The sequence below is a fragment of the Apis dorsata genome, unplaced genomic scaffold (genome assembly GCF_000469605.1).
Source record: "Apis dorsata unplaced genomic scaffold, Apis dorsata 1.3 scaffold_156, whole genome shotgun sequence".
Classification (NCBI taxonomy): domain Eukaryota; kingdom Metazoa; phylum Arthropoda; class Insecta; order Hymenoptera; family Apidae; genus Apis; species Apis dorsata.
Window position 1 is genome coordinate 132,453 of NW_006263446.1, and position 11,882 is coordinate 144,334.

The window sequence follows — 11,882 nt, forward strand, 5'->3', positions numbered from 1 at the left end:
TTTTTTTATTTTATATTTAATAAATTTACATTTATTTAATATTTTATATTAAATAAATTTTATATTATATATATTGATTCAAGAAATCTAAATTCAAAATATCGAAATTGATCATATTATTGAAAGAGTTAAGAAAAATTTTTATTTTGTGACAACAAATGTTAAGATTCTTTGAAAAAAGAATTCATTAAAAAAATATAGAATTAAAAAAAAATACAGAAAATAGGCGGCGAGTTGTATAATGTCGATGTATGTAAGTAAAAACAATTAGTTTGCAATTCATGTAACTAGTTAACAGATGAACGTGACGTATGTTAATAAGTAAAGAAAATGTTACAAGGAAACTGTGTGTTTATAATCGCGTTCCTTAAACAGACTGGCTCTCATAGATAACATTAAAAATAATGCGTTTATGTATGAACTGGTGTTCAATAGTACACGATTAGCTATTAGATATCATGCTAGATTAGTAAAAATAATAATATGCTATATGTTATAGTGTTGTACTAGTGTTTACACCTTCCTATTTACGCATTCTGTATTTCCTAATGGAAGATAGAAAGTAGTTATGTGTACATGCTAGACTAGTCATAAAAATTAGTGTTAGTCCATTGATTTGAAAAAATCTTATGCAGTGTATATTAAATGTACGATTTTAATTTCATTTACTATATCTTTGTTACCGCTATAAAACTTCACTTGTTTATTGGTTGTTAAGCTTTGTTAATAAAATATTATAAGATTTTAAAAGACTATTTAATTCAATTTAAATTCCTTTCATTTCCAATTATATATATTGTATATAACATATATATATAATTTCATTAAATCTTTGTTTTATTTATATAAGTTATATAATATTATTTATGTATTATTGTTAAATTAATTTTAATAATTTAATTTATCGATTAATTACTAAATTTTTCTATGAATGAATATAAGAGTAATAAATTTTTGCATCAATTTTTTTGAATAAATAGAACAAAAGTGAATTTACTCGGAATGTTAAATTTTAACAGGCGGCACTACTAACAGCATGGAAGTTAGTAACAATCAAAATGGCTGCTACCAACTCGAATATATCCAGTGATAGTCCAACTAAGAAAGAGGACGAATTCAATGAATTTTATTCCGAAGTATGTAAATTCAGAATGATGTGATACCGTTAGAATATTCACCTGTGTAAAAATCAATTTTTGATATAATTCTCGATTATATAACTGTAAATACTTTTACCTTATTTTAAGGGTTAACAAACGTCACTATGTATGCTTTAAACAATAATAATAAATCGTATTTAAAATACAATATATTATATAGTTTTTCGTTATTTAAAAACTAATACCTGTCATTTCTTAAAATATTATAAAGTGAATTGCTTTTTTAATAAACTTTCGAGTTATAAATAAGCCTAACCTGTACGAATATATTCGCGCCCAAACAAATAGATATTTTATGAGCTGTAAAAAATTCTCTTTCTTCTAGGTAAAAGAAATAGAAAAAAGAGATTCGGTCTTAACTCCTAAACAACAAATCGACAGATTATTACGACCCGGATCGTCTTATTTTAATTTAAATCCTTTTGAAGTATTACAAATTGATCCATCCACTTCTATAGATGAAATCAAAAAAAAATATCGACGTGTAAGTTAATTTTTTTGTTTATTATAATGTATAAATTTTATAATATATGTTAATAATTATAATATATTTTTATTTTATAGATGTCAATTCTTGTACATCCTGATAAAAATCAAGATGATGCAGAACGTGCACAACAAGCATTTGAAAGTATATATCAATTTTTATTTCATAGAATGATAAATATTCAATTTATAAATATTATTTGTTTGATTATTTATAAGTATTATTTGTTTGATTATATTAGTTGTTAACAAAGCATGGAAAACATTGGAAAATGAAGAAACTAGAGCTAAATGCATGGATGTTATTGAAGAAGCAAAAGCTAGAACTGATCATATGGTATGAATAATGAATCTTTTTTATTTAAAAAATATATATGTGTAATAAATATAATGGTTGTAAATTTATTAGATTGCAGAAAAAAAGAAAAAAATGAAAAAAGAAGGAAAAACAGAAAGTGCAAATATACTTGAAGAAGAAACAGAAGAAGGTTACAAGCATGCAGTTTGGGTTATGACAATGAAACTCTTTGCTGATATGGAAAGAAGAAGGTTAATTTAAATAATAATAATAATAATAATAATTCAAAAGTTCACAAAATCGATCCAATTATTTATAATTTATTTTTTTCTTTTTCTTTCTTGTATAGAAGAGAATTAGCAACTAGAGATGCAGAACAACGTAAAAGGAAACGAGAAGAAGAATTATCTGCAGAAGCACAAGCTGCATTAGAACGTGAGTGGCAAAAAAATTTTGAGGAATCTCGACAATCAAGAGTTGATAGTTGGAAAGCTTTTCAATCTGGTGCTAATGCCACAAAACAAAAGAAAGCAAAAAAATTAAAAGCTTTTAGGCCTCCTAAAACGAAAGCTGAATCACGATAATTATATAATTGTTCCTGATGCCTGACATAGATTCTTTCATTTGATATATTTCATATTTCTTGCAAAAAAAAGTAGTTTAAATAGCATGTTCTCACTATGTGATATCAGATTTCTGAATTTATTAAAACTAATTGGAATTGTTCTTGTTTAAAATTTATTTGTTAATTAAAAATTTGCGATTTAAATCTAGTTAAATATACATCAAAATCAGGTATCAAAGTAGAGATTAGTTGTAAACAGAATGAATACATTGAGCAGCAAAATGTGAGTATGGTTAATGTATGTATCTTAAGAATAATTTGTATGTTTGTTGAATGTATATGTATGTATGAACGTATATAGTTGTGATATACTTACATGGCCCGAGTAAGTTCAACTTTAATATAATACCTTAACCTGATCTAATTATTGCATAAAACTTAAGATTATATACATTTGTATTATAAATTGTTGGATAACAAATGTCAATTTTATGATATACATGTACCTCATATTTTTATCTGAAATATACAATGACATGATACAATACTTTGAAAGAGAAAAATATTCAAGTTGTCAAATTTGTCAAATGAAATTTAAATTGATATTTATAAAATTTTTATATGTTTCTCAAATTATTATTGAGAACATTTGTATATACTGAAGCAATAATTCAAATAATTTAATGAATATTGTTATATTTTAATGTTACAAAATAATTTGAAGCACAATATAGTACAAAGGTAAAGTATAAATTTTCTTTTATTGAACATAACCTCTGGTAATATAATAATATTAAAAAGTTCTATTTTATATAATGATATCATGAATGCACATAATGCTACATAAAATTGTGTGATATAATCATTATATTGTTTTAAAAAAATATATTCCATTTATATTTTATACATACGTAATATGAATGAAGTAAAATGTTCTTCATAGTTGTTTTCTTTATTGTTTCACTTTTAACAAATAATTTGTTTCTACAATCAAATTTAACAACTAAATTTTTTTCACTACTGACAATACACTAATCACATTGACAATTGAATCTTTTTAATCGCTTCTTCCCGCTGTTTCCCGATCGTTTCAAATACACTACGAATAACAATGGACCATCTATATATGAAATATTTTGATGTATATTTCGTTTATTTTTTATTTAAAATCAAGATATAAACAAAATATGCTTATTTGATTTAAAAACTCATATAAGCAAGATGATACATAATATATATTACGTTTCTATTGTGAAAATAACTTAACGGGCCATGTAATTATAACTTCCGGTTTTCAAATAGATATATTCGCATAATGAATGTTATATCTTAACGTACACTTGGTCCAATCGTAATTTATAAGATTATTGTAAAGAGAAAATTTCTAAAGTGTAAGTCATTGCACTTCTCATTGCAAGTCACTTTGAATAGTCTTATTAACATATGAAAGTAAATGTCGTACAAGTGCAATCGTGAGAATAAATGAATGAAAGAATGTGTATATAAAAAATGAAATTTTTATTAAAGACATAAAATCGAATTAATCGTAACGCGATATAATTTTTATTTTTTATTTTTTATTTTTTTTCATAAAATGAGATTTTCTACGATGCCATAAATTTCAATATATAATTTCGAATTATATAAAATTTATATCAATCCAATATATTCGATTTATTACGATTTAAAAACAACTAAGCTTTAAACATTACTCTCGAAAAATGCCTCATTTATTTATAATGTATTTATAATAATGAATATAATGGAAGAAATCAAAAAATTCATGATTTTTATTTATATATAAAAATATCAATAAGTTATAATTATTGGATGAAATTATAATGAATAAGTTATGATTATTTAAAAAATTAATTTTGTTTCAATTGATTTTAATTCATTCACTCGTAAGAGTTAACTATAAATAAATATATCATAGTATTATTTGATATGATAAAAAATATTTTGTAAAGTATAAGTCATTAATGATAATTTGTGTTTTTTAATTCGAAAAGTTTTTATTAATGTATTCGTCTTGTACATTATAACGTCCGATGAGATAAAATGTAAATATAATACAAATCGAGTATTCGTAATTTAATAATTCCACTCAGAGTGTATGAAAAATATGCTAACATTTATGTGATTGAATTAATTCGATGTGAAAATTTTTTCTAAATGTAAAATTAAAATAATTAAATATAAAAATACAATGGAATAATATGATATATAAAAAATATAAAAATTGTAGGAAAATTAAGTAATTCATGTTCAATTTCTTTGTTTATATAAATGTATAAATTTTTTATACACTCTATATATATAATTAGTAATCAAAATAAAAAATGAATAAAAGACTTCACTTTATATACATATGATTGTGTTTTATAAATAATGTTTTGTAAGTAAATAATCTCAATAACATTTTTTAATTTTATTCAAATTGTGTTAATAATATTAAATATAATTAATAATAATAATTATCATATTGTCTTTCTTTTTTTACTTTTTACATGTGCATGTTGAATAATTTAATATTTTATTTTATTTTAATAAATAAAAAAATATTACAATTTTTTATGTATAATGATTTATTCAATTCTTATTTACTTAACAATTTTGTTGCCATGTATTTCAAACCTGCTGCACTAGCAATGACTTACGATCAAATGCATCTTACGTGACTGTACACTTCCATCCGGAGTGTGAACGTGAATCGCATATAGAAATATATTATCCAAAACTATACATAGAGAGAAATATATCTTTTATTTATTTAATTTAACAAAAATATTTCTATTTATTTTATTTATATTTTGTTATATTCAACAATATTAATTTTTTTCTTAAAATTTAAAATTTGTTGTACATATGTTATTATAATTTTTATATATTACAATAATTATATGTATTATAAATATTTGATGTTAATTTTATAATAATTTTAAAATTTTATGAAAACAATTTTATAAAATTATTTTTTTATATTTACAGCAAATTTATTGAAAATATTTAATTTTTATTTTATAAATTAGATTAAAATAGATTAAAAATAATATAATTTACTCATATTATATAAACAAATACATTTTAAATGCTTTATTAGAATCAAAAAATTATTTATATTTTATTAAAAAAAAAATTTTAAAATATATCTTTAAAATTATAATCAAAATTAAAAAATATGTAATGTCAAATAGATTCATTAGTACACTTACAAACATCTTAAATAAACCGAATAAGAAGTCAATCAGAGATATTTCACTTAACGAACTGTACTTTCTTCAAACATTAGCATTTTCTATTTAAACATTTACAGTCATTCAAATTTCATATATTTTCATAAAGATTGTTAATATATTTTAATAAAAAAAAGAATATTTTTGAATTAGGTTATAATATATATTTATGAAAAATGAATTTTAAAAATAATTATTATATGTAAAATAAAATTCATAATAAATAAAGTGGTATTAAGTAAGTAATACTAGGATTCAGAATAGGTGAAAGTAAAAGACAATCTTCATAAAGGAAATTATGTTAATAATACTTTCATCGTATAAGCAAACATTCTATTTATTTTTTTTTTTCTTTTTTTAAATTCAAACCATATAACATATTGCGTTATTAACATTACAGAAATAATATGATTTATCACAATTTCGTATACTGAAGATCGCAATACTCAAAAAGATCGCGTTTGCTCCAAAAAAACTCTATATCCGAGCAATCGATCTGAATATACATATATAATAAATAAGTTTTTACCGTTGCATGTGTGCATAGATGATGAAATGTGTTCGTGTAACGTTTACGCACGCTAGCCAGGATAAATATCGATGTATAAAAATCGATACACGAATGAAAGGAACCGTTCTTCTTTGTAGCACCGTTCACACACACACTAATCAAAGAAATATTATTTTTGTACATATAGTCGGATAGAAGAACGTGTTCATACGACTGTTTCACGAATGATACATAAATGTCTCCGTTTGTATATGTGAACCGTTACACAGATGGAAATCACATGTCGGTATATATCCCCAATGCAGGTAAACGGAAATGCGTCTGAACGTGAGTCAAACGTATCGGTGTAGCACGAAGCACACTAACCTATCCTTTTACAAGCAAAGTATATATCAACGTCTGCACGTTGTGTTGGCGAAAAGGGAAAAGTCCTCGCGTGTATTTTTTTCTAATAAGCCAAAGAAAGCAAGTACATACACAGATATGGTAAACATTCACGTTCATTGAAATGTATACGTGCAAGAAAATATGCAAATGAAAGGAACACCATCTACCTGTACATACGCGAAAGACACGTGTGTCATCACGCAACACAAGCGCGACTGGTGTCAATCTAACGTACTTCTATATATGTATATACAACCGCGTGGAACCTGTTCGTACACAATATAGTTAAAGATAAATATCGCATGTATATGTATATCATTGTGCCGTAGCATTAGTGGAAAAATTTATATATATGAGTGTACACGACGACCGAAAGATAGCGGTGTATACAGTGGTTAATAGGATCTCTACGACTACTTTGACAGTGTTGAGCGTTGCAGGTAGAAGAAACGCGTTTCGTCCGCGACAAACGAGCATTTACGACACAACGGCCCGGTACACACAAGTAAAAGAAAAATGGTGGTGTGCGTAGCTGTGCACAGGTAGAAGGAACAGCGGCAACAGAGGCAGAGGTGCGGCGTGACCGCTTCTCGCTGCGACACTACACGAGACTGCAGTGAGTTGGTCGCTGCCGTGCGTCGCTCTTCACTGCTTTTCGATCGATACGAACGATCGATTGCTCTGGGCCAGCCGTAGATCGTAGAAAATCGATGTAGACTCGCAACCTGTTACGCTACCGGCACGATCTTGGATATATCGGCTTCAACACGCACCATTCTTGTGGCAGTATTAGCCTTGACGGGCGCCAGCTAACCTGGACATATACTTAACTTGTACAGCTAGCGCGCATTCACACGTGGATCGTGAGTGCGCGGCATCGGTACGTGAATTCGAATCGAGGAAAGTATCCTTAACGGTCGGATGATAGGAGAAAAGTGGCGTCGATATGTGACCTGTGATCGTGTGTCAACAGTGTGCTGGCCAGCGGAGCACCATGTCGACGATGGACGTGTTTCGCATCGCGCAACAGGGACCGCCGACTACTGAAGAGGAACAAGGGTAACGTTTATCAAAAGTGTTATTCTATAATCTAATCCTTTGCTTTCGTGCAAAAAAAGGATAATCTTTCTATTTCGTGAGAAGAGTTCAAAGGAATTTACGTGATTGGTCAATACGAGTGATTGTTCTGGAAGATCCAATAGGAATGTTTTTGTTCAAGTTTCAGTTACGTATTACTCGACTCAGAATACATTTTTAAAAGTGATCGTTTCGAAGAGAGGGGAGATAGTCGATAGGAATCGTCATGTTGGAATGTCATTTAGTTAAGTGTTTCTGTGGAAGATTTGACAGACATTTTAAATTTTTATTTAAAAATTTATACACCAAAAGAATTTTTTTCATTTTTGTTAGATAGAATGATCAAATCTCGCTACGAGATTGACACTTGGACGAACATCGTTAGAAACGAATCGTTCCTTATTTATTTGTCTTTATATATCTCCATGACCGTTTACAGTTTATCAAAAGGATTTGCGTTATACTTTCTACGCTGCTCGAGGCAATAAACCTCGACGAATACGACCAGCAGAACGACTGTCGAATACTGAATCGTCGGAAATAAGACGTTCGCGAGAAACCTGTTTTAGCACTATTCAGAATTTCTATATCAACCAAGCAAATTAAAATACGGTAAATCGTGTCTCTGTCTCATTTCTTAAAACATCTTTTTAGAATATTTTAAATGATTTTATTATGAATAATAATTTTTTACGTTTGATTAAGAATCAATAAAATATTTCTTTGAATAAATATTGAACTTTTTGATAAATATTTTTAAAAAACAAGTTTTAATATTGTGTCTTGTACTGAAATAGTAAATTATAGTGAAATCAATTATTGGTTAGGTTAGGTGTATGTGCATTCGACTAATTTTTTTGAAAATTAAATGATATCGTCAATACAATTTCCGTGATTCCAATCTTATTTTGAATCATATCTTCCATTCTGCATATGAATTATATCTTTTATGATATTTCATAAAATCTTCAAGACGAAGTAATTGCATCTTTTTTATTATCTGAACTTTTCTGGCGCCAATTAAACAAGCGTATAATTAAACAAATGTTCAGATAACGTGCGTATACTTTTTAATGTTATCTTACCATATAATTTACTTGATATTGCTACCATAATTGTTCATATGCTTTAAACGTTCTTTCTATTCCATCTTATTTTTCATGAACTAATATATCTCGTTTCATAAACGATATAAGATAAATTCAATTTATAATGGACCAATAGACAACAAATACGATTCATAGCACGAACTTGAAAGAACGATTCAATGGTGTATACATTCAGGCACTAATGATTCAATTTAAATCGAGCTCGTGATCACCGATTCCACAGGTGGCTATCGGCGAATAGAAAATACGAAAAGCTTCCATATAAAGGTAGCACCACGATATTAGTCACGTTTCTCGACGGTCTCTCTCCCTTCTCTCTCTCTCAATGTCAATGACTGCTCCCTCAGGGCTAGCTGTGACCCCCCGTGCGAACGAGAGTCTCGTCTTTCTGTATGTCGTAGCATATAGCAGGAGTCAAGTGGAATGGCGCTTTCACACGAAGCCATAAAGAAGTCGTGATTATTTATATTATCTATATGTATACACGTATTGTGTCTGAAACGATGGTACAAATTTCTAAATATATGAAATAGGTATAAAAATAGGTAATATTTTTAACTCTGCTGTTTTGTTTGGTTCAATTTAACCTATTATGCAAAAAAAATCATATGATATTTGTTTTTGATAAAATTTATATTTTCCTTATTTTAATATCAACTTACATAAAACTTTTTAATAAGGCTTGTCCTAAGATTTTTGAAAAATAAATAATGAATTGTATTGTTAGAACATTAATAATGTAATTAAATTTTATTTTTGTAAATTAATTTAACAATATAATTTAATTGTTTGTATATAGACTTTCATTCGTATATACAAAATTGATGATGCATCAAAATAAATATATTAATATAATATAATTCTTTATTTTTGATTATAAAATTATCTTAATACTTTTCAAATATTAAAGAAATATATTATTAATAGTAAAATATAAAAAAAATTATAAAATATACAAAAAAATATTTAAAAATTTTGTTAGTAAAGTAATTACCAAGTTATATAAAACAAAATCATAAAATATTGTTATCTGGTAAGAATTATATTTGAGCCAAACGAAATAATACTAGAGATAATCATATTTCCCGCCGTAACTTCAGCGCGCGAATTGTAATCTAATTTAAATTTAGAAAAGGATTAATTAATAAAGAAAAGGATTTTCTTGAAATTTATTTGAATAGCATGAAATATTCGATAAAATTGATAATTGGAAGAAATTTTTCGAAAAAAATTTCCTATGAGTTTTGCCGAGTTTTCGTTGGAAATTTCTGTATAACTTATCAACTTATAACTAAGGAGATATTATCGAAACCAGTTCAGGTTCCATTACGACTTTCACTGAAAATTATCTCTACGTAAATATCTCATCGATAAAACTTTGAACAGTAATAGGTAATCCAATAATCCTTTTTCGCGTAAATTTACCGCGGTTGTTCTTAACAATTTAATATTAACTCTATAATCGATTGAATTTATAATATTATTTATCAATTCTATTATTATTTATATTTTTGCGACTGGAGATATTAATGCAAGTGAGATCGAAGTAATACTCTCGGAGAAACGAACCTTAAACCTTAAGGTTGACTAACGGGACTTCCGGCGTCCGTACGTACTACACTGCATACAGTGATTGCCGTTGCAATTCCTGTGATCCGTAATATACCGTATTTGACGGAATGTTGATAAAAAATTTTGTTGATAAAGAATTAGAAATATGTGCCGTCATATTTCCTTTCGAATCTCGCTATAATACAATCGATGGTTGGTAACTTTAACCTCTATATTCTTTACATAATATATCTCATTTGATCTTTTTTTTTTTAATTTTTAATATATATTACTCATATATTATTCATATAAGCTAATTGATTGTATAATTCGAGAATCTTTGCTCGATTTATAATTTGAAAATTTCTATTAGTGTCTTTTTTTTTTATTTTTATTTTTTAAAACATGTTAAAATATTTAAAATTTTATTTGATTATTACCATTAAAATGACATTTATTTCACAAACCTAATTAATATTCATATGCATAATCTAGTTCCCTTATAATTCTTTATTGAAACGTCAAATAATAATAAATCGTGGATATATGTTAATCAATCGTAGTCATTTAGAATACGAAATATAGTTATAAATCTAATAAATTGATAGCAAATGAAATTATCCTGAACATATCAAACAAAAATATCAAATATAATGAAGAATACTATCCTATCTAATTAATTTATTTTTTAAGATACATTGAAATATAATTCTATCTTTATCTTTTAATAAATAAAGTTCAATTTTTTTTTTAATAAAAAAATTTCAATTTTCACAGATATATTTTCGAAATTCTAGAAAATTATACAATTAAAATTGGTATAATCTTTTGTCAAACGAAGAAGTCATCAACTCAACACTTTCGTATTTCAGGAGACGAGGTCAGAATAAAAAAATTGGTGAAGTAGTAAGAAACATAATACACGCGTTTTATTATGTAGCTAATAATTAATTAAATTAACGACTAGGGAAAGCTATTGTTCTCTCTTGCATGAAGTTTAAATGACAGTGCGTAATCACGAGGGTAGACACGCTTCTCCGCGTTTCCGCTCTACTTTCCGCTTTAATATATTAAAAACTTGTCATCGATATATGCATATTTTTCGCGTGCATTCGAAGAGATCGTGTGATTGATCAGAAACCGTTCGAATGCGAAACTGTGTCGCGAAACCATGAGAAAATATTGACTTTTAAACGCAGTTAAAATATGCATTAATTAATTAATATAATATAAAAAAATCTTAGCAACCTCTTTAATTCGAAAATTTCTATACATCCCATTTTTAGATAAAATATTCGATTTTTCAATATAACTTAATCATCTATATATGCATTGCATAAACATATTGGAAAATTAGGAATATCAAACAAAATCTAAAAATAATTTAATTTACAAGAAATATAAAGACAAAAACGATAAATCTTTCATTGTAAAAATTTAAAAACAGTTGGATTTATTCTAAGGAAGAATAATGGCAAAAAAAAAAAAAAAAAAAAAAAAAA

General features: G+C 26.4%; 1 protein-coding gene across 1 annotated transcript; it reads left to right on the top strand.

Moving 5' to 3' along the window:
• The first annotated feature begins 982 nt into the window (after positions 1 to 982).
• Positions 983 to 3,060, top strand: LOC102674821 (dnaJ homolog subfamily C member 8). Its single transcript, XM_006613507.2, has 6 exons — positions 983 to 1,136; positions 1,486 to 1,644; positions 1,725 to 1,791; positions 1,889 to 1,983; positions 2,056 to 2,195; positions 2,294 to 3,060. Exons 1-6 carry the CDS (start codon positions 1,059 to 1,061, stop codon positions 2,526 to 2,528), a joined length of 774 nt encoding a protein of 257 aa, XP_006613570.1. The 5' UTR covers positions 983 to 1,058; the 3' UTR covers positions 2,529 to 3,060.
• The last annotated feature ends 8,822 nt before the right edge of the window (positions 3,061 to 11,882 follow it).